General features: G+C 36.2%; 1 protein-coding gene across 1 annotated transcript; it reads left to right on the top strand.

Annotated features, from left to right (window-relative positions):
* The first annotated feature begins 22069 nt into the window (after nucleotides 1-22069).
* Nucleotides 22070-23091, top strand: LOC104211533 (inactive protein RESTRICTED TEV MOVEMENT 1-like). The gene is made up of 2 exons (XM_009760602.2): nucleotides 22070-22279; nucleotides 22807-23091. The coding sequence occupies exons 1-2, from the start codon at nucleotides 22070-22072 to the stop codon at nucleotides 23089-23091; spliced, it is 495 nt and encodes a 164-aa protein (XP_009758904.1).
* Nucleotides 23092-23435: the final 344 nt, after the last annotated feature.

The following is a 23435-nucleotide window of genomic DNA, read 5'->3' as shown; positions in this document are numbered from 1 at the left end:
CACTACCAAACATATAAGTTCAAAAACACTTGTTTACATAATCAGCACCTCGGCGCTCCCGCCATAGGCAAAGATCTAACCTCAAGTCCTCCAGACTGGCCCACCATAAACTCACAGAGATAACACCTCGCCCCTCGATCGGGGAATCACAAGCCATCGAGGCACATCTGATACTGAGCGCCCATGCGCGCATACGAACGCATGGAAGGAATTTCAAAAGTTTCTTTTCAAGATGAATCAAGGACGCACGATAAGAATTCAAGAATGTGAAGTTTTCCTAAAGGTTCTGCAGCCTCTCGAGGATAAATACAGACGTCTCAATACCGATCCGCGAGACTCTACTAAATCGGCTCATGTCTCGCGAGACCAAGTAACCTAGGCTTTGATACCAACTTGTCACGACCCCAACCCCGGTCATGATGGTTCCCAACACACTGCTAGGCAAGCCCGACCATTCAACAACATTATCCCAAATTCTTATTCAGATTATAGATAAATATCACAGAGAATTTACTAAGTCATTCCATTCAAGTGTATAATTAATAATAAAATCTGCCGAAGTTCAACTAAAATACCACACCATAGCCCAACAGAATCCGGTGTCACGAATATGAGCCTCTAATACAGAATATCCACCTATTACAAGTCTGTATAGGAAAAATATGGAATAAAAGATAGAGATAGATGAGAGAGATCAAGGCTACGAACGACATGCAGCTACCTCGATACTCCCGGATACTGCTGCTCAGCTAAACAAATCCTCACTCAGCCTGTAGTGTACCTAGATCTGCACACAAGGTGCAGGGAGTAATGTGAGTACTCCGACACAGTGAGTAATAAACATAAATAAAGGCTGAGAATAAGAAATCATAGAAAAATACAAAGTAAACTATAACTGGCAGTTTAGAACAACAAATAGTGAAGCAACAAGTCAATTAAGTCAGAGTACCAAATACTGAGACAGGTATAACTGATAAAAACAAATGCATGAGTGCAATGCAATGCATATAATGGTACACTCTAGTATCCACTGCGGCGTGCAGCCCAAGCCATCCATTTATTTATTGTCGACGGCGCTCACTTGTGGTGTGTGCAGACTCTGGAAGGGCTCCTACAGCTCAAGCGCAACATCAAGCCATCTCGTGGCATCAAATCTAGGCCTTCGGCCTCATATCAATCTCAGTATAATCACCCAGGCTCTCGGCCTTAATATCAATGTAATCAACCAGGCTCTCGGCCTCAATATCAATATAACACTGCTGCGGCGCGCAGCCCGATCCATGCTCAGTCCAGAAATCATCATAAGCCCCTTGGGCATTTGTAAAACAGTAGTTCTCAGCCCGAAATATCATTTAGAAATATCATTTAAGTTTTCAAATCTTAGAAAGATGGCTGAGTTTGCAAAACAGTATTTAAAACCTTGGACTGAGGTCAAATGATATGCAAAATATGCGAAAGCAGTGATATCAATCCCTGAAGGATTCAAATAATTGGCAAGAAGCCTACAATTGGAAACATGACTGAGGATATAAATTCTTTAACAAAATAAGTGAGGAAAACCAGTCAAAAATCCCCTAAGGGTTCTACAGGTCGGCACAAGGCCCCAAGCATGGCAACAAGCCCAATTCACAATAATAAAGTATACGTCTCAACCAAAAATGTAGTAAAATATCTCTTGGGACGGACCAAGTCACAATCCCCAACGGTGCTCTACCCCACGCCCGTTATCCTGCGTGCAAGTCACCTCAATATAGCGCTACGATGTGAAATTCCGGGGTTTTAAACCCTCAGGACATCATTTACATCAATTACTCACCTCGATCCGATCCAAAATCTAGCCCGCGATGCCTAGCCCGCACGAATCGACCTCTGGATGCTCCAAATCTAGCCATAATCAGTACATAATCATTAAAATATGCTAAGGGAGCAAAGCCCACTCGAAAATATCCAATTTAACATCAAAATCCCGAAATTGCTCAAACCCGGCCCCCGGGCCCACGCTTCGAAATTCGACGAAACTCACAAAATTCGACAACCCATTCAACCACGAGTCCAACCATACCAAAATTACTAAATTCTGATAACAATTCGGCCTCCAAATCTAGAATTTTCGTTTTTGAAAAGTTTACAAATTTTCTCCAATTTCTTCCATTTGATTCACTAATTCTTGATGAAAATAACCATGAAATCATTAAATATAATCACTTTTGGATATAGAACACTTACCCCAATCCATATGGTGAAAATCGCTTCGAAAATCGCTTCAATCCGAGCTCCATAGCTCCAAAAATGAGAAAACTCTCGGACTGCCCGAATCATACACTGTCCAGAAATTTTCGCGGTTACTGTCCACGCTTTTTTACTATTCATGGGTACAGTTCACGGTACTGTTCATGGGTACTGTATACAGGGGTACTGTTCATATGTATTGTACACGGGTACTGTACACGGATACTGTTCATGTTTGTTGTACATGGTACTGTATGCAGATACTGTTCACGCAGGTGCGGTTACTGTTCACACGTGCGAAAAATGCAGAAAATGCCCAGAAAATTGCAGCAGCTTTTCGTTTCACTAAAAAGGCTCTAACTCCATCATACGAACTCGGAATTCGATGATTCTTGTTCCTATGAGTCACAAATAATAATACAAACATTGCCCTTCAGTCGAAACTCAATTCGGAGCTCACTTGCTCAGTTCAATACCCATTTCGCTCGTTAAACAATTAACTCATGTTTCATGTCAAAAAACCAATCGCGACTTGATGAAATTAGACCAAACTTTCCAGATCACTCCTATAATTCATTATTTAAATTCTGCAAATCTCGAAATAAAATTTCGATCTCTAGAATTAAAAATGGACCTTTGGATCATTACATGCTTATGCTCAAACGGCAAAAATCTTCCAAAAACTCTTCCAACTTATCCGAGTCTCATGGGACCCCGACCAAACATGCCAACATAATTCATAATATTATTCAAATCTCTTCCAATCATCAAAATACCTCAAACAACATCAAATTACCCAAAACTCATCGAATTCAAGCCTAATTTTCTAAAAACTTCTGAAATACACTTTCGATCAAAAACCCGACCAAACCACGTCCGAATGACCTGAAGTTTTGCACACATATCCCATATCACCTAACGAAGCTACAACAACTCTCGGAATTTCATTCCGACTCTCAGATCAAAATCTCACTTATCAACTGAAATTCGCCAAAATACTAACTTCGCCAATTCAAGCCAAATCCTTCCAAGGACTTCCAAAATGCATTCCGATCGCGCTCCTAAGTCATAAATCATCCCCCGAAGCTAACCGAATCATCGGGATTCAAATCCGAGTCCTCTAACACATAAATCAACGTCCGGTTGACTTTTCCAAAACAAACCTTCCTTAAAGAGACTAAGTGTCTCATTTCCTACTAAAACCAATCCAAATCAACTCGTTCACACCCAACACTGATAATGAAGCATAAAGAAATAGGAAATGGGGAAAACGGGGCGGTAACTCACAAGACAACGGGTCGGGTCGTCACATCCTCCCCAACTTAAACAAACGTTCGTCCTCGAGCGTACCCAGAGTTGTCCTAGAAGCCAACCAATAGCTGAATGACTTTACCAAGAATATAACTGTGGGTAATCCCACACTACCCTATCTCACATAGGTCCGATAACACAACATAGCTGAAATTTTACAATCCATCTAGTCCATAAACCATAGAACTACACTACACCTTCCGAAATCATACATAAGATTAGAACTTCACATCCATACTCAGAATAAGCCCGAACCAGCTGTAATAATCCATACCTGCAACATCAGGTGCAATTATCTGATATACCACATAACTCAAACACTCGAAACGATAATTTCTATTCATAGTAGCTGCACATAATAATCGAATATCGATAGGAAACCTCTTAACAACTAAAGCCTCATTCCAACACTTTCACATACTGCCAATGATAAAGGAAACACGCAATAAATCATAACCATTTCCTATGTCAACCATTCATGAAGTCATTTCTCTCCTGGTAATTACCATAGCAAATTTTGAACCGAACCTCAATATTTACCCATCACACATACTGAAATCGAATCCGTTCGCATTCATTAATGATTTCAACGATCTCTTCTGATCAAACACACTACTCAGGTGACATGACACATCAATACATGCCTAAGCCACAACTTGCATAATACGTGCACCAATAAGAAACGGTCCGAACATACTCAAATCATGAAAATGACTCAACTGAGAGAGTTGTACCTCAAACTCACCAGTATTGCCACAACACAAGGCTGAGACCCTATCCTACATCATAGAAATAGGACACACAAATTTGACCCGCAAGGTCATGTTTCCACACAGCTTTGCTGCAACGCGCGATCCTATCCAAATGCTACTCCACATGAAACACCTCAAGTCACTATGCTTGAAATCGACAATCATGCTCAATTGATGTCTGGAGCCAAAGCAAATCATTACACCCATGGTGAAAGAAATAACACACATCACACAAACCTAATAGAACATAACCGGTACGTTATCCACCGAGCAACACCCAATTACTCATCCGGCTCGACTTCCACTACTACAACTCCTATCGGAGCCAAACGATCCGGTGCCCGACACCAAATTAATACCGAAATCAACAACCTCGCCCGGCGACATGCCTAGCCATATGAAACTCATCTGAAAAGTCCCCCAACACCGGAACTGAATTAATGATAGCAACCTTTGCACTGACATCCATCACGAATGCCCAATTAAGAAAGCAATCCTTCCCAACCGTCCGCTGGTCCTTTGAAATATAAACCACTCTGCTAGAACATAATCCAATGCACTTCATCACTCAACCCGTGGCATTTTCGGTATTGCCCGTAGCGCAATAGTTCAGAATCACTCAACACTAAGATAACCAGTCTGAATTCCGACATCACATCCAAAATCTGACATACCAGCAAACAAAGATCCACTCGAGCCTCCAAATGCAGATTGTCGCTAAACGGTGCTGAATACACACGATCCACCACCACAACCTAGCCTGTATATGACAACTCCCAGTCTCCAACTCCATATGGAACACAAATCATCATACCTGATTCCAGTTTCCACCGTGCGAATACATGCACACCTTTGATACCCAATCATTCCATGATAAATACTCTAAAATTTCCATGTGCCATACAAGCAACTCGAATATCAGTAGTCGATCCAGCCTTAAAGTGCCGCAATACTATTGAAGTGCCATCAACTTAATCACATTGGCCTTTTTTTCTGAAACATATACCCTCTACAAATCACTATGATTAGAAATACAATTTCCTTAATCATCTGAAGATCATTCACCCTAATCATCTGAAACTCATCCCTCTAATAACCTAAAGTTGCATGTACTGCCTAAGAATGTTATGAATTTCCATTCAGAACTGAACCATAACCTTACACACGCAAATCTCAATCCTTCACAACATATCGCATATACCATATCATCCTAAGGTAACATGAGGACTTCACCTCCCTTCCGAACCATGAACGTTTACGTACTCAACTAGTCAAGAACTTCCATTGATCCCATCTAGAAGAAAAATCATTACACATCCCATGCTCTGCATGACATACATAGGTCTTGTTCAAATTCTTACAATACCGACACGACGGATGAGATCTGTATAAATTCATAACACCGCCGAATCAACAATTCATTGGGTCTATACTTCTGGCAAGAACTATCACCTCATTATGAACCAAACAATGGTCTTAGCCCCTTAATTTACTTCATATACTCAGATTGCACTGATCTCGAATTCAATGATCTCGTCTCACCCATTACGAACTACTCAGGAAATAAGCCACCCCAGACATAATCAAAAGCCGCATATAATGCCCCAATATGCCAATAGGCTACCAATTCGAACGCGATACCAAAAAGAAAATGAACTCTGGAAGGAATTACCAATCCTATGCACCGATACGGACTTTCCTTAGAAGATAGGAAGCAAGGCATACAAAATAGCATATATAAAATTATACTCAACATCACACTGTTGCGGCGTGCAACCCAATCCAGATAACATACCCATGGCGGTGTGCCACCCGATCCACACATAGATCTCACATAAGGAGATGCACATCGAGCCAAATTTGCTCATTACAAAAAAATACCGAGTATCGATCGTAAGCATGTTGAGTGCATAATAATATCTATGAGGGACATATAGCGTTATAAGCTACAAAACTCAAGCACAACTAAGGTGCGATGTAAAATCTGAATTTCAAGAGCCAAGATACTCATATAACGTCATTCCTACGCGGATTCTCAACACATAGCAATTTCTCAAGCCGTCTCACAACTCACACGGCGCAATGTATCACTACGCGACATATCTGACAACGAAACATCAACCTAACTACTCCTCCATGAGGACCGCGTTACTAAAATGCACACATCTGGCCTGATATAGAGCCATTATTCAAATTAAATCTATCCACCGACTTCAAGCTGATTCTAATCACACTGAACTAGTTTGATAACCTTTCAAAGGTCCATAATAACTCCCATTTTTCTCATAACACACAAGAACAACCATCACAATCGGAGTAATTCTCCCCAGTTCACAACCTACCACAATAATATCTGGAGCGTACCTCCAAACCACCGGTCGCACTAACGTTGAAGAGCGATCAAGAATCATTAACCAGGACGCAAAACCCTTTTTACAAAACACTGATCTTAGGTGACGCTGAAGACAATACCAACTTACTGTAAACATCGAAACTTATCTCCTACTCATCCGAGCTCATGACATCTTGTCAAAATTTTCCTTCACTCGTGCCATTCTCCGCCCAATTTCCACAACCAAAACTGATTCACCGGCATGCATCAAATCGGAACTAACATAGTACATAACCGCACAATTCGCTAACCAATAGCAAGCTCCCCAACTTGGCTCGAAGCCATAGATCACAACACACTATACTCATAAAGCATATACTTCATTATTGCCTCAACCTTAGTGAGGTTAAACTCAAATCCTCTATAAGCTTGTGTAAACACATTTCATCTAGTACTTCAACTCTTTGGCAATCTCACAACAGTTAAACTCACTCTCTTAAATGAACCAAAAATTTCAAACTTCAACACTTACAATTCATTTGCACATGAGATATTCTGTCATTCACATGAGGATCACACCACCTTAGCGCACTTCACGGGATATAACCCACCTGATTCGCCTCAATATAACATTTTCGTATACCTTCCACCGCCATAAGCATTAAGCAGTCACTTGATCTTCCTGAGTATGTACTCATACCGCAACATGAAATTTACTTCACTCCCAACTAGGAGTCATGAAAAGATTCTTCAAATGCCCATAACTCGGGCTATAACTTGAATCAAGATAGACTTCAAACATCTACTAATTCTTCCATCATTCACATACCCCTTCTCGTCGCTTCCAATTCGTATGGATACGCCTCGTAGTACTAACATACTCTTCGCATAGCCACAACCATCATTTTCACTAACGGGGACACTACCGAACATATAAGTTCAAAAACACTTATTTACATAATCAGCATCTCGGTGCTCTCGCCATAGGCAAAGATCCAACCTCAAGTCCTCCAGACTGGCCCACTATAAACTCACAGAGATAACACCTCGCCCCTCGATCAGGGAATCACAAGCCATCGAGGCACATCTGATACTGAGCGCCCATGCGCGCATACGAACGCGTGGAAGGAATTTCAAAAGTTTCTTTTCAAGATGAATCAAGGGCGTACGATAAGAATTCAAGAATGTGAAGTTTTTCTAAAGGTTCTGCAACCTCTCGAGGATAAATACAGACGTCTCCATACCAATCCACGAGACTCTACTAAATCAGCTCATGACTCGCGAGACCAAGTAACCTAGGTCTGATACTAACTTGTCACGACCCCAACCCCGGTCATGATGGTGCCCAACACACTGCTAGGCAAGCCCGACCATTCAACAACATTATCCCAAATTCTTATTCAGATTATAGATAAATATCACAGAGAATTTACTAAGTCATTCCATTCAAGTGTATAATTAATAATAAAATCTGCCGAAGTTCAATTAAAATACCACACCATAGCCCAACAGAATCCAGTGTCACGAATATGAGCCTCTAATACAGAATATCTACCTATTACAAGTCTGTCTAGGAAAAATACGGAATAAAAGTTAGAGATAGATGGGAGAGATCAAGGCTGTGAACGCCATGCAGCTACCTCGATACTCCTGGATACTGCTGCTCAGCTAAACAAATCCTCACTCAGCCTGTAGTGTACCTGGATCTACACACAAGGTGCATGGAGTAATGTGAGTACTCCGACACAGCGAGTAATAAACATAAATAAGGGCTGAGATTAAGAAATCATGGAAAAATACAAAGTAAACTATAACTGGTAGTTTAGAACAACAAATAGTGAAGCAACAAGTCAATTAAGTCAGAGTACCAAATATTGAGACAGGTATAACAGATAAAAACAAATGCATGAGTGCAATGCAATGCATATAATGGTACACTCTAGTACCCACTGCGGCGTGCAGCCCGAGCCATCCATTTATTTATCGTCGACGGCGCTCACTGGTTGTGTGTGAAGACTCTGGAAGGGCTCCTACAGCTCAAGCGTAACATCAAGCCATCTCGTGGCATCAAATCTAGGCCTTCGGCCTCATATCAATCTCAGTATAATCACCCAGGCTCTCGGCCTCAATATTAATGTAATCAACCAGGCTCTCGGCCTCAATATCAATATAACACTGTTGTGGCGCGCAGCCCGATTCATGCTTAGTCCAAAAATCATCATAAGCCCCTTGGGCATTTGTAAAATAGTAGTTCTCAGCCCGAAATATCATTTAGAAATATCATTTAAGTTTTCAAATCTTAGAAAGATGACTCAGTTTGCAAAATAGTATTAAAAACCTTGGACTGAGGTCAAATGATATGCAAAATATGCGAAAGCAGTGATATCAATCCCTGAAGGATTCAAATAATTGGCAAGAAGCCTACAATTGGAAACATAACTGAGGATATAAATTCTTTAACAAAATAAGTGAGGAAAACCAGTCAAAAATCCCCTAAGGGTTCTACAGGTCGGCACAAGGCCCCAAACATGGCAACAAGCCCAATTCACAATAATAAAGTATACGTATCAACCAAAAATGTAGTAAAATATCTCTCGGGATGGACAAAGTCACAATCCCCAACGGTGCTCTACCCCGTGCCCGTTATCCGGCGTGCAAGTCACCTCAATATAGCATTACGATGTGAAATTGCTTCGAAAATCGCTTCAACCCGAGCTCCATAGCTCCAAAAATGAGAAAACTCTTGGACTGCCCGAATCATACACTGTCCAAAAATTTTCGCGGTTACTGTTCACGCATTTTTACTATTCATGGGTACTGTTCATGGGTACTGTATACGGGGTACTGTTCATATGTACTGTACACGGATACTGTTCATGTTTACTATACATGGTACTGTACACGGATACTGTTCACGCAGGTGCGGTTATTGTTCACACGTGCGAAAAATGCAGAAACTGCCCAGAAAATTGCAGCAGCTTTTCGTTTCACTAGAAAGGCTCTAACTCCATCATACGAACTCAGAATTCGATGATTCTTGTTCCTATGAGTCACAAATAATAATACGAACATATCCCTTCAGTCGAAACTCAATTCGGAGCTCATTTGCTCAGTTCAATACTCATTTCGCTCGTTAAACAATTAACTCATGTTTCGTGTCAAAAACCCAATCGCGACTTGATAAAATTAGACCAAACTTTCCAGATCACTCCTATAATTCATTATTTAAATTCTGGAAATCTCAAAATAAAATTTCGATCTCTAAAACTAAAAATGGACCTTTGGATCATTACATGCTTATGCTCAAACGACAAAAATCTTCCAAAAACTCTTCCAAAACTTATCCGAGCCTCATGGGACCCCGACCAAACATGCCAACATTATTCAAACCTCTTCCAATCATCAAAATACCTCAAACAACATCAAATTACCCAAAACTCATCGAATTCAAGCCTAATTTTCTAAAAACTTCTGAAATACACTTTCGATTAAAAACCCGACCAAACCACGTCCGAATGACCTGAAATTTTGCACACATATCCCAAATCACCTAACGAAGCTACAGAAACTCTCAGAATTCCATTCCAACTCTCAGATCAAAATCTCACCTATCAACCGGAATTCGCTAAAATACTAACTTTGCCAATTCAAGCCAAATCCTTCCACGGACTTCCAAAATGCATTCCGATCGTGCTCCTAAGTCATAAATCATCCCTCAAAGCTAACCGAATCATCGGGATTCAAATCCGAGCCCTCTAACACATAAGTCAACGTCCGGTTGCCTTTTCCAAAACAAACCTTCCTTAAAGAGACTAAGTGTCTCATTTCCTACTAAAACCAATCCAAATCAACTCGTTCACACCCAACACTGATAATTAAGCATAAAGAAATAGGAAATGGAGAAAACGGGGCGGTAACTCACGAGATAACGGGTCGTGTTGTCACAGTTTTGAATGGCGTGAAGTCATATATACAGGGGAGGTGCTGTCCGTTTCAACGTAAAATAGGTTGTGGTCGATACATAATAGTTATGACGCTTAAATGATAACGATAGTATCGTTTGTCTTATTGTAGACTAAGGAGTTATGACAATTGCATAGCTTGTGATTGAGGCAGTATATACAAGGTATGTAAGGCTATCCCTTTTCTTCTTTTGCACGACTCCGATTGTACATAATGTAATGAACGAGCTTCCAAAGATACTATACTCTTAGAAGCTAGCAGTACTTACATTGTTTTCCCTCTTATGGAACGATTGATGTTAATGTTGCTTCTCTTATTCTTATGTTATCAATGTTGTTGGTACTTCATGATTCTTATAAAGTTCGTAATGAAGAGTTGGTCCTAATAACGTGTACAGAGGATACCGACCTTACGTCACTCCGAAAGGTTTAGAATGTGATTCCGTGAGTCGGGCATGCATTATATATATGTATCTATTTTACTCTACTGAGTCGCGCTATAGTCGGCCGGGTACGACACATATTGTGCAACTACTAATCAGTAGGGTTTTACCGAGCTCCACGTGGCCAGGTACGATTCTACCGAGCCTTATGACGGCCGGGTACGTTTTTACCGAGCCTATTATGGCTGGGTACGATATGATGATGATGATGCCCACAGAGGCGTATGTTTTAAAAGTTTATGTATACATACATATGTATCATGCATTTCATATCAGTAGCCCTCAGAGGTACTCAGATGTTCCAGGTTGTATATTCTCTATCCCTGCTTACATTACTGTTCGTATTTATGGTTCTCTGCCTTACATACTCAGTACTTTATTCGTATTGACGTCCTTTTGTTTGTGGACGCTGCATGTCGTGCTGCAGGCCCTAATAGACAGGCAGGTGCAGCTCCCCCACCACAGTAGGTTGTCTAGTTCAGTAGTGATTGGCGAGATCCCTTCTCTGGACTTGCCGTGGTCTTGGTATGCATTTTTGTTATAGACATTATGGGTATGTCGGGGCCCTGTTCCGGCTATGTTGCAACACTTATGTTCATTTAGAGGCTCATAGACAAGTATCGACTCATGTATAATTTGGTATGCCTTGTCGGCTGGTTTTTGTTGTATAGTCTTTCATGGTAGCGTGGTAGCTCGTACCTTATATGTAGTTTCTTGATTGTCTGGTCATCCCCTGCTATGTATGCTCATGCCATCATATTTTATTGTTGGTTGTCCATGATCCATGTCTACCATTTATATTGATCTCGTCAACCCTAAAAGATAATAAAAAAAAAGAGGTTAGATAAAATGTATGTTGATGCTCGGCAAGTATGGTCGGGTACTAGTCATGGCCCTCCAGTTTGGGTCGTGACATAATATATTTGCAGCATAATTTATTTCGTTGTTTTGCCATATTACTACATTCATATTTGTATTTAATTTTGTGGTTATTTCTATATCAACTTTCATTTTTAATTTTAATTATATAACATAACTACACCTTCCCATGCTAATTATAGTTTCTTCTTTTTCTTTCTTCTAAAAGTTATATAGTTTAATATATTTGCAGCATAATTTATTTCGTTGTTTTGCCATATTACTACATTCATATTTTTATTTAATTTTGTGGTTATTTCTATATCAACTTTCATTTTAAATTTTAATTATATAACATAAAAAAAGCATACTTTACTGTTAGCATTTGGATAAAATTTGATTAAAGTTGAAAAATTAGATTAATTGGAGTTGAAGTTGAAAAAATATATATTTGAAAGTTAAAGTTATATTTGAATATGAATTCTACTTGTAAAGAAGAAGTTAAACAATTATATGTGAAAATCTTTATCTCAGTAGTTCTGCCTCGGCCAGTAAACTAAAAATTGCTTGTTTAAACTTTATGTGATTCCTAAGATGTTTAGTTTACTATTTTCTCTAAAAAAAGTATTCAACAATTATTATTTATTGTTGACATTTGGATAATATTTATATGGCAATATTAGATAAATATAGATTTTAAAATTTGATTAGCGTGCAATGTAAAGTAATTACACAATATGGCCTGATTCTTTGCATGTGAAATTACTTAGTTAAGATAAAATTAAGAGTAATTAAAATGAGGTCATACACCCCCATTTCTATGTGTGCAACACTAAATAGAGAGATTGCATGTTATGATTTTATAATGGATTTCTTTTCTTTTTGAGTTTAACTGGTTAGATTGTATCATACTTGAAATTTTTTGTTGAAAATTAAAGTCTTATCTGTCTAAACTATTCTTCTAAAAAAAATTATGTTAATTTTTATTTTTTATTTGCAAACATTTCAATTTTCAATAGTCAAAAATGATAACCAAGTCCTCTAGAAGATGAAATAGGAAGACACATGTCATCACTTATATACACGTGTCAGCTTTTGTGTAAAATCAAAAGAAACAATAAAAGTAATGCTGGATAACTTAATGAAGCAGCTACAGTAAATCATATGTGGCAACCAACGAGAAAGCAAAGCTGGAGCAGACGACCCCAAAGATAGTAAAACTATCAAATATTACACCATAGAATGTCAATTATGTTATAAAATAAAGATTTTAAAGTAAAGAAATCGAAGACAAGTAGAGAGAGATTTATTATTCTAACTTTAAATTCATGTATATAATGAACTGAAATCTTCTTTATTTATAGAAGAAAGGAAGTTGCTGTGTAAGTTGCTACTGCAAGCTACTGCGTAAGCTGCTTGTAAGTTGCTTGTAAGCTGCTACTGCAAGCTGCTGTATAAGCTTCTTGTAAGTTGCTTGTAAGCTGCTACTGTACCAGATATAGATAATCTTCTGTCGTGGATAATATTTATCCATAACGGAGTACCGAAATGATAAGTTTCTTCAGGAAGCTTATTTTCAATAGAGTACTAAATAGATAACCATATTTACGGCGAAGTCCCATATGGATAAGCTTCTTCAGGAAGCTTATTTATAATGGAGTACTAAATGAACATCCATAACTCGGCTAGGTGCTATGGAGATATATATATATAACACTCCCCCTTGGATGTTCATTAAAAAATAATGTGCTTTTTTAAAATCTTACTAGGAAAAACCCCGTGGGAAAAAATTCTAGTGAAGGAAAAAGAGTACACATATTTAGTAATACGCACTGCTAGGTGCCTCATTAAAAACCTTATAAGAAAAACCCCGTGGGAAAAAATCTTAGTAAGGAAAAAAGAGTGCATCACGTATTTTACTCCCCCTGATGAAAACCTTGTTTCAAATATTTGAGTCTCCCTATTCCAATCTTGTATACCATCTTCTTAAAAAGTTGAGTTTGTAGAGAATATTATCCACCACTATTTCAGATCGATTTAAATTAATCTCATCAAACCAAGAAGTTGCTACAAGTCATTTCATTGAGTTCCTTGCAACTTGCATGCATCAGCTGCTAGTAGAAAATTTCAATGGAGTACTAAATGGATAATCTTCTTCAGGAAGATTATCTACAGTGGAGTAATAAATGGACATCCACAATAATATTTTTATTACACTCCCCTTTGGATGTTCATTATTATGTGCCTCGTTAAAACCTTATTAGGAAAAACTCCGTGGGAAAAAATCCTAGTCAAGGAAAAAGAGTACACTAATAATATACATTGCAAGCTGCCTCATTAAAAACCTTACCAGGAAAAACCTAGTGGGAAAAAACCCGAGCAAGGGAAAAAGAGTACAGTGCAGAGACTTTGGTATATCTGGACTAATGAGTTTATCATTCTCTTCTGGAGGTAAGAACGGATCCTTAATTCATGTAGGAGAAGAACTATATCTTGCTAGTAAATTAACAGAAAATGCTATGTCAGGCCTTATAGCATTAGCAAGATACATTAGTGCACCAATTGCACTGAGATAGGGTACTTTGGGACCAAGGAGTTCTTCATCCTCTTCTGGAGGTCGAAACAAATCCTTATCCACTTCAAGTGATCGAACAACCATTGGTGTATTCAATTGGTGCGCTTTGTCCATGTAAAAGCATTTTAAGACCTTTGTTGTATAGGTGGATTGATGGATAAAGATCCCGTCTGCTAAATGTTCAATTTTTAGACCAAGACAAAGTTTTGTCTTCCCAAGATCTTTCATCTCAAATTCTTTTTTAAGATATCCAATTGTCTTTTGGAGCTCTTCTGGAGTTCCAACAAGATTTATGTCATCAACATAAACAACAAGTATAATAAGTTCTGAAACCATTTTTTTATTTATAAAATACATGGACAAATAACTTACGTAACCTTCTTTCAGCAAATATTCACTGAGATGATTATACCACATGCGCCTAGGTTCCTTTAAACTGTACAAATACCTTTGTAATCTGATCGAGTACAGTTTTCGAGACTTTGAACTATATGCTACAGGCATTTTAAATCCTTCAGGGATCTTTAAAGAGATTTAATCAAATGAGTCATATAGGTTATGACTTGCATTTAAATAACATGACATCTTCAGGTGTGTGGACTACAGGTCTGATCCTCACAATTTTTTACAATATTGTGCACTATATTGTATCAAATATATTGTCGACGATCATTTCATATCGGTTCGCAAGCGACATAACTTGTTGAGATCTCATCACTTTCTTTATTTTCAGGTACCTGAACTTCTTCTAGAGTTTCATGAAATGTTATGTTGTGGGCTCTTCTAGAGCTCATTTTCTCCTCATTATGATCATTTTGATCATTAGCTCCTTATCATTTTCAAGGATTGTTACCTTTGGAACCGATTGGTCTACCACGCTTCATGCGTACAGTAAACTCTGTCCTTCATGGACTTTAAATTTTAATAGGAGTATTTGCAGCTGAAATATAATATTTAATTTTGGATTAGCAAATGCTTCTAGCATTTTACTTGAATTATCTTCTAAGTGAGGATCATATTAACGATAATTCGATGCATATAGCATATTTTTCAGCTATTTATTCATCCCCTAAATGTTAGAAAAACTAACATATATCCCCAATCTTCTTTGGGAAATATATCTTTGGGCATTGTGGTAGAGAAATTATTCATATACCACACATCAAAAGATAGTAAAAATATTTGGTTTCTGATCCTAAACCAATTGTGAGGGGAGGACTTATCATATTTGTTAGTCTGGTGCATGCATGTGATGCTATATGCAATTTAAAAAATCTTAGACCAACATATGAAGCTTTGTTCTCATAACTAATGGTTTAGCCATTAATAGAAGGTATTCAATGCTAAACCAGCTTGGATATAAACCAGCATTATCAAGATGAACTGTCTTGATTTCATAATCTGAAAGTTTTGCTCTTAGTTAAGAAAAACAATTTCAAATGCCAAACTGCAGGTTGACAATGAACACACATGTAACCATCTTATATATGCATCTATAAGTGGTTCACATGATAGGTGAATGGGCCCATATTCACCTTTTATATATTTCAGAATCAGGGGTCTTAGTCCCAACTTTAGCTAGTATAATCAATTTATTATGAGAACAAGCAACACAGGGGAATTCTTGAAGAATCTTCTAGTTCTTCAGTATATGCTTATCTGAAGTCTCAAATAGCTCATTTAAAAATGGCAAATGAAAACTTCAAGTTTATCATGGCATGTGTTATTTCTTAGTAAACTTCTGGTTCACTATGGCATAAACTTTTGCGTTAGTAAACTTCTGATTTACTGTGACTGCTTTTGCGTTAGTAAACTTCTGGTTTACTGTGGCTACTTTTGTATAAGTAAATTTCTGATTTACTGTAGCTGTTTTTGCATTAGTAAACTTTTGATTTACTGTGATACATGATGTAGTACAAATTGAAGAATAAGGCGGGTAACTTTTCAAATACATATTTACCCTCTATGATTGTGGAAACATGAAGATTTTCAATCTTTCAATCATTTGTAGTCTCAGTATGATTGTCATTTGTATTAGTAAACTTCAAGTTTACTACAATATGTGTTTTGACCATAATCATATACTATGAATGACATATTTATATATAAGCTCTCCAAGAGCCTTCATTCATTATCCACAATCTAATATTTATTGGACACTACTGGTATCATATGTCTTCTAGACAAATAGATAGCTCTTCGGGAGCTTTTGATAAATTTTGTACTACCAAATATTGCTCAAACACTTCTGGTGTCATGAGAGAAAATCATAATCAAATAGACAATACAAAGCCAATTCTAAATTTATAAATGACGAAAATCAAGAATTTTAATATTCTACTACTAACTTCGTGACAAATATCTCCTTCAAGGAGAATTATCATTAACATCTGAATATTTTGTATCAATGCGGCAACCACATAGCCATTGCGTTCTTTAAGAAAAGATACACGAATTGTTATTTCCTTCGGAGAACTCAATAACTAACCATAATGTACTGATGTGGTTGTAGCATAAAGCATTCTACAAGAATATGTTTGCCTTGGAATGATATTTAATAAAAATTTCCAAGATATTTTACGTACAATGGGTACGTGCGACAATGATCTTTATGCCACAAAAACAAGATTTATATCCTTTGTTATTCTAGCTCTTCAGGAGGTGAGTTGTGTTATTTCTTCATTCACTCCAGGGAATGAAAATGTGCTTCAAAAATAACTTTGAATAACTTATTATTTTATTTAAGCACAAAAAGACACACTTTCATAATATTTTCCTGCTTCAGGAGAAAAATTCAATCGGTTTACTACTTAAGGAGAAAATTTAAAATACGAAATATTGAGTATATATTCTCTCAATCATATTACCTCTTCTGGAGGTGAATCGTAATATATTTACATTAATAGCGCGCTCATATTTACGAGCTTTATTAATATTGTCACATTCACTTCAGGAAATGGATTAATATTTATCAAAAGTTCTCATCCTTCAGGGAACGGATTAATCACACAAATCGTGTGATATCTTAGAAGCTCTTTTACAATAATGCTACTTCAGGAGCAAATCGAGGCATGCATGTACTATAGAGAGTATTTCTCTACCTTATCTTCAATTGTAACCATGAAAAGCCTAAATTATCATTTATGGTGGCCATAGGCATATACCACTTCTGGTGGTTAACAAAAATTTAGTTACAATGAGATATACGAAACATAACCACTTCTGGTGGTTGTATATTTCTTGCAAACTCTGCTGGAGTATAAGTGGATCTAACAATGTCATCCACTTTATAGTTTCCTACATATTACTCTTCTGGAGTAAAATTAAATCTTAATTCGAAAACGAGTAGGTGAAAAACAGAACATAAAGATATACAAATTATAGTGTTTTAAAATTCATAAAATGCTCCAGAATCTCGTCCAATGATTATGGCTCGCTTACTAGGTTCCTAAGTACCTTTTTTATTTTATTTTAATGGCAGTAGCATACATAGCAAGTAAAACGCATAACTTATCTTTGATAGTGTCTGCTAGACCCATCATATCAAGATGAATTTCAGTATCAAGCACCCAAGATACGTAGGCTTTGCCCGATATATCCAATACTACGAATTCACGTTTAGAAAGATTTGACATTATTTATAAAAAGAAAGTTCGTACCTTTGATACTTTCAAAGTATTTGCTCGAGATGGCAGAGTCTCGTGCTGATAACGTGTTATAAAATAAAGACTTTAAAGTAAAGAAACCGAAGACAAGTAGAGAGAGAGAGAGAGAGAGAGAGAGAGAGAGAGAGAGAGATTTATTATTCAACTTCAAATTCATGTAAATAATGAACTGAAATCTCCTTTATTTATAGAAGAAAGGAAGCTGTTGTGTAAGCTGCTACTGCAAGCTACTGCGTAAGCTGCTTGTAAGCTGCTACTGCAAGCTGCTGTATAAGCTTCTTGTAAGTTGCTACTGTACCAGATATAGATAATCTTCTGTCGTGGATAATATTTATCCATAACGGAGTACCGAAATGATAAGCTTCTTCAAGAAGCTTATTTCCAATGAGTACTAAATAGATAACCATATTTACGGCGGAGTCCCATATGGATAAGCTTCTTCAGGAAGCTTATTTACAACGGAGACTAAATGAACATCCATAACTCTGCTAGGTGCTATGGATATATATATATATATATATATATATATATATATATATATATATATATATATATATATATATATATATAACAAATTACAATTTGATCAGTTCAAATATTAAGCACTCTAATCTCTGTTTCTTCCACCTAAGTTGGAGATAAAGTTTTTACTATATTATGCAAAAATAATTGAAAAGTCATTAATAATTTATCACTCTTGACATAGTTATTCTTTGGTGATACTGTTTATAAAAAAAGTGCAACCTAATGCCACAATGTTTCCGGTGTACTATTTCAAGCGAAATAATAATTTTTACTTGCAAACCCTTCAGCTTTTATTAGTGAAACAATGTACAAGCCTAACTTCAACTTTCGAAATACTATTTTCCAACTTTAATTTCATATATTCTTTTACAATTTCAACTAAATATCGTCCAAATGCCTACTAAGATTACATAAAAGCCAAAGTGATAGAAGGAATCACTAGAAAGTAAAGATTATTGAGATTATTTGATTGTGACAAAGTCAAATAGATTTTCTCACTGAATTACCAAATAATTAAAGAAGTAAATTCTAATTTAGACTTGCTAAAAATATTTGTTGATGAAGTTTAACAAAAAAGGAATGGGACTTTGTGTAACATACACAAAAATAGAATAGAAAAGGTAGTAAACTTTGTGTAACATAGCCAACTAATCTTCCATAGACAAAATGTAAAGTTGTTCTGTTTGATGCTAGAGTAAACTTATGAACCCCAATAATCTAAAGATTCTAAGTAAAATTAGAGAAAGTACAAATTAAAAATAAGAATTCTCCCCCCCCCTCCCCCCTAATATCTCCTCTCTTTTTTTTTAACCTTGCTAATTGAGATTTAGGATGATCAAAACTTGAAAATAGAATAAGGGTAAAACAAAGGCTCTTCTCAAAACAAAGGCTCGTTACTTCTATTCTCTAATATTTCATTTTGTTTAAAGATCTAGGATATAGTTAGTTGAGATTTAATATGATCAAAGCTTAAAAAGAAAAGAAAGAAAGAAAGTTATTTCTAGAAAATGTCATCCTTCTCTAATATCTCATGAATTTGCTTGAAATTTAGATACTTCAAAACTTAAGGAAGGAACATAAACTTCAAACAGGAGTTCATCCAATTTTTAATCACAGGAAGACACAAAAAGGGAAAAATAACTAGAAGAATTTGATGATCAAACGTTAAAAAAAAAAAAAGAATTCTCAGCCAACACCTAAATGACACAAAACAAAAGTGGTAAAATAAAGGGGACAATTTCGTAGTAATTCTTAGTTTGTCGCACCAAATCTAACTATCTTTTTTATTTGAAGTATGCATTTCTTTTTGAACAATTATACATTTTAATTGGATTATTATATGAAAAATTAAGTTTGTTATGATGTTAAAATTTATATCTTCGGGATGTATAATTTTGGCAGGAATTAGTCATGCTATCTAGCGCAACCTGATTATGAAATAAGTTTCGTTCAGAATTTATTTTTCAGATAAAAATTTGGTACAATATAATATAATATAATATATATATATATATATATATATATATATATATATATATATATATATATATATATATATATATACACACACACTATTGTTTAGCGATGTTATTGGGCCCTTGCGCAGCACGGGATATCCTTACTAGTATATATATATATAAACATAAAAAAATTATATCGATACACATTTACAAATAGATAACGGCAGGCTCGTCTACTACGATCCTTGATAAGCCAATACAAGGAAAAAAGTATACTTTGTTGCGATTTTGTCTTAAAAGTAAGCGTGAGATAGACACCTTAAAATCAAAATTTTATCGGAATCTACTGTAAATGTAAATGGCGATTCACTTATGGATACGATCATTATCTCTTATTTTTATCGCGTTTTTGTCTTAAAAGTAAACAGGAAATATATACTTTAATATCAAAAATTTATCGGAGTCTACTATAAATTTGTCTACGATTCACTTACAGATCAAACCCGTATCTCTTGCCTTTGTTGCCTTTCTCTCTTAAAAATAAACGGAAAATATACATTTTAAAATTAATTTTTATCGGAATCTACTATAAATTTGAATAATGATTCACTTACAGAGAAGACCAGTGTCTTTTATCTTTGTTGCATTTCTCTCTTAAAAGTAAATAGGAAACAAACATTTTAAAAATAAAATTTTATCAGAATCTACTATAAATTTGAATAACGATTCACTTACAGTTAAGACCAGTATCTCTTACCTTTATTGCGTTTCTGTGTTAAAAGTAAACAGAAAAGATACACTTTAAAGTCAAAATTTTATGGGAATCTACTATAAATTTGAATAACGATTCACTTATATATAAGGCCAATATCTCTTACATTTGTTGCGTTTATGTATTAAAGTAAATAGGAAATATATAATTTAAAATTAAAATTTTATCGAAATCTACTGTAAATTTGCTAATTAAAAACCATAATAAAAATAAACAATCTAAAAGTACAAACAACTACAATAACCCAGCGTAATCCCACTAGTGGTGTCTGAGGAGGGTAGTGTGTACACAGATCTTACCCCTACCCTGGGGTAGAGAGGCTGTTTTCGATAGACCCTCAGTATCCCTCCTCCAAGAACTCCCCACCTTACTCTTGGGGTGACTCGACTTCACAACTTCTTGGTTGGAAATGGAGGGTGTTCACCACTAGAGCAACCATCTCTTGTCAGATAATCTAAAAGTACCAAGGCATGCTAAAATAAGTGGACTAATAATGGAGTATTAATTACATGACTAACTTCATGTATTAACCAAACACAAATATTGATAATTTATATATCAGTTATTACCGACATACAAACCAACTATCAAGTGTGCATTGCATTAGAAAAAGGATGCCATATTATAACAATAAAATACAACCAAAAGTGATAACATGATATCCTAATGCCACCATGAATAACTAAGAACCAAAAATTTAAGTTATTACTAATGCTATTGCCATCATTATTCTCGGTGTCTTTCCAAATGAATAAAATATATTAAAATATTTTAAAAATCTAGGTTCCGTATTATTATATGATGGGTTTAACAGGTTATGGGTTAATAAATTTTTTAAATGATTATTTTATTAATTTGATGGATTCCATTAGATGGGATATTTCTTAAAAGTTTTATTAACATTAAGGGTAAATATGTCCCGACAGTGTGACGGAGGTAAATGTGAACCATATGAGGGATATATTTGGCTTTTTCCCTTTTGTTTTTTATTCTACCAATAGCATAGCACAATAAAAGCTGGCTAGATAAGATTGAGTTAAACAAAAAGTAAGATTCTTTTTTTCTTTTATTAAAAGACCAAGACCAATGTGTGAAGTTGAAACACCTCCCTCCTCTCTCTATATAACTTCATCCTCAAATTACTTACTACATTAAGTTTCATAAAGCAAGAAATAAATTAATATAATGAGTGTGGATATGAATATGATCAAGGTTGGGCCAGCGGGAGGACTAGGGGGAACTGTTTGGGAAGAAAAGGGAAAAGGCCAAATAGCCAAGATTTATCTTTCCTATGGAGAATACCAAATTTATTCACTTCAATTCCTGTTCGTTGAGAATGGCAACTTTGTTTTGTCTGATAGACATGGTGATGCACACAACGAAAACTTCACTACGGTAAGAGAGAATATGCATTTACGATTTAAGTCAATTTACCTTCATTCCTTTTATGCAATCTTTGACGAGAGGGGTTGCTATCTTCACTTCCAACCGAGAGGTTGTGAGTTCGAGTCTATCCAAGAGAGAAAGGTGGGGGGTCTATTTGGAAACAGTCTCTCTATCCCAGTGTAGGGGTAAGCTCTGCGCACAGTGGCGGAGGCAGGATCTCCACGAAGGGGGTTCAAAATTATTTTTTTGTAGCTAGTAGGAATTGAACTCATGACCTTATATAGATTTTCAACCCCCTTGACCACTAAACTACACTTTTGAATTGTGTTAAAGGTGTTCAAAACTTAATATATAGAGATAAAAAACAGATTTTGCCTTATATATACAGTGTAATTTTTCGGTCGCCCCTGTCTGCTCACACACTACCTCCCCAGACACCACTAAGTGGGATTATACTGAGTGATTATTGTTGTTGTTGTTGTTGTCCTTTTATGCAATTTGTAAATAGGATCGCTAATGTATTTCGATTACTGAAGGTTGTGTTGTATTATCAATCGGAATATCTTACTTGGATAAAAGGCTCCTACGATACAAATGATTTGAGATCAATAATATTTGGCACCAACAAAGGTTTCTATGGTCCATATGGCAACATGAAGACCCCATCACCAGCCAATTACAAAGAGTTCAAGTTTGAAATAGGCGATGATCGTTCTTTTGGTGGATTTCACGGCACCGAATATGATTCTGGGATTGAGAGTATTGGGGTCTATGTGAAGCCTATCACATCCTCCATGATGAAAAGGGAAGAAATAGATTAATGTAACCCTGGCGGTGGGTCTTGTATGTGAGAATGGGTTTTGGGCTCAGCCCACCTTAATAAGGCCCAAGTGGCATTTAGTCCATATAGAGTCCAACTTAGCTAGCGTTTCTCCATAAATTCCAAATTTGTTTTGAAAAATCAAATTTGGGTGAAGTTTGGTTCGAAGATACGTACGTTTTCTAATCAACTCCTAATTACTATTTTATTTTTTATTATGATTGTCTTTTCATCATTCAATGTTTTGGTTCTCTCGATCTCTTAATTATTGGTAAATTTTGATTTTAGTCTTTGTGATATTTTACTAAATAGATGTTTGAGTTTCGAATATGTCTTCCCAATTCT

Source organism: Nicotiana sylvestris, chromosome 10 (genome assembly GCF_000393655.2).
Source record: "Nicotiana sylvestris chromosome 10, ASM39365v2, whole genome shotgun sequence".
NCBI classification, from domain to species: Eukaryota; Viridiplantae; Streptophyta; class Magnoliopsida; order Solanales; family Solanaceae; genus Nicotiana; species Nicotiana sylvestris.
This window is presented reverse-complemented; position numbering and strand designations above follow the sequence as displayed.

Coding starts and splice junctions, on each gene's coding strand:
- LOC104211533 (XM_009760602.2), top strand. CDS start 22,070: ATGAGTGTGGATATGAATATGATCAAGGTTGGGCCAGCGGGAGGACTA. Junction 22,280..22,806: donor ACAACGAAAACTTCACTACG/GTAAGAGAGAAT, acceptor CGATTACTGAAG/GTTGTGTTGTATTATCAATC.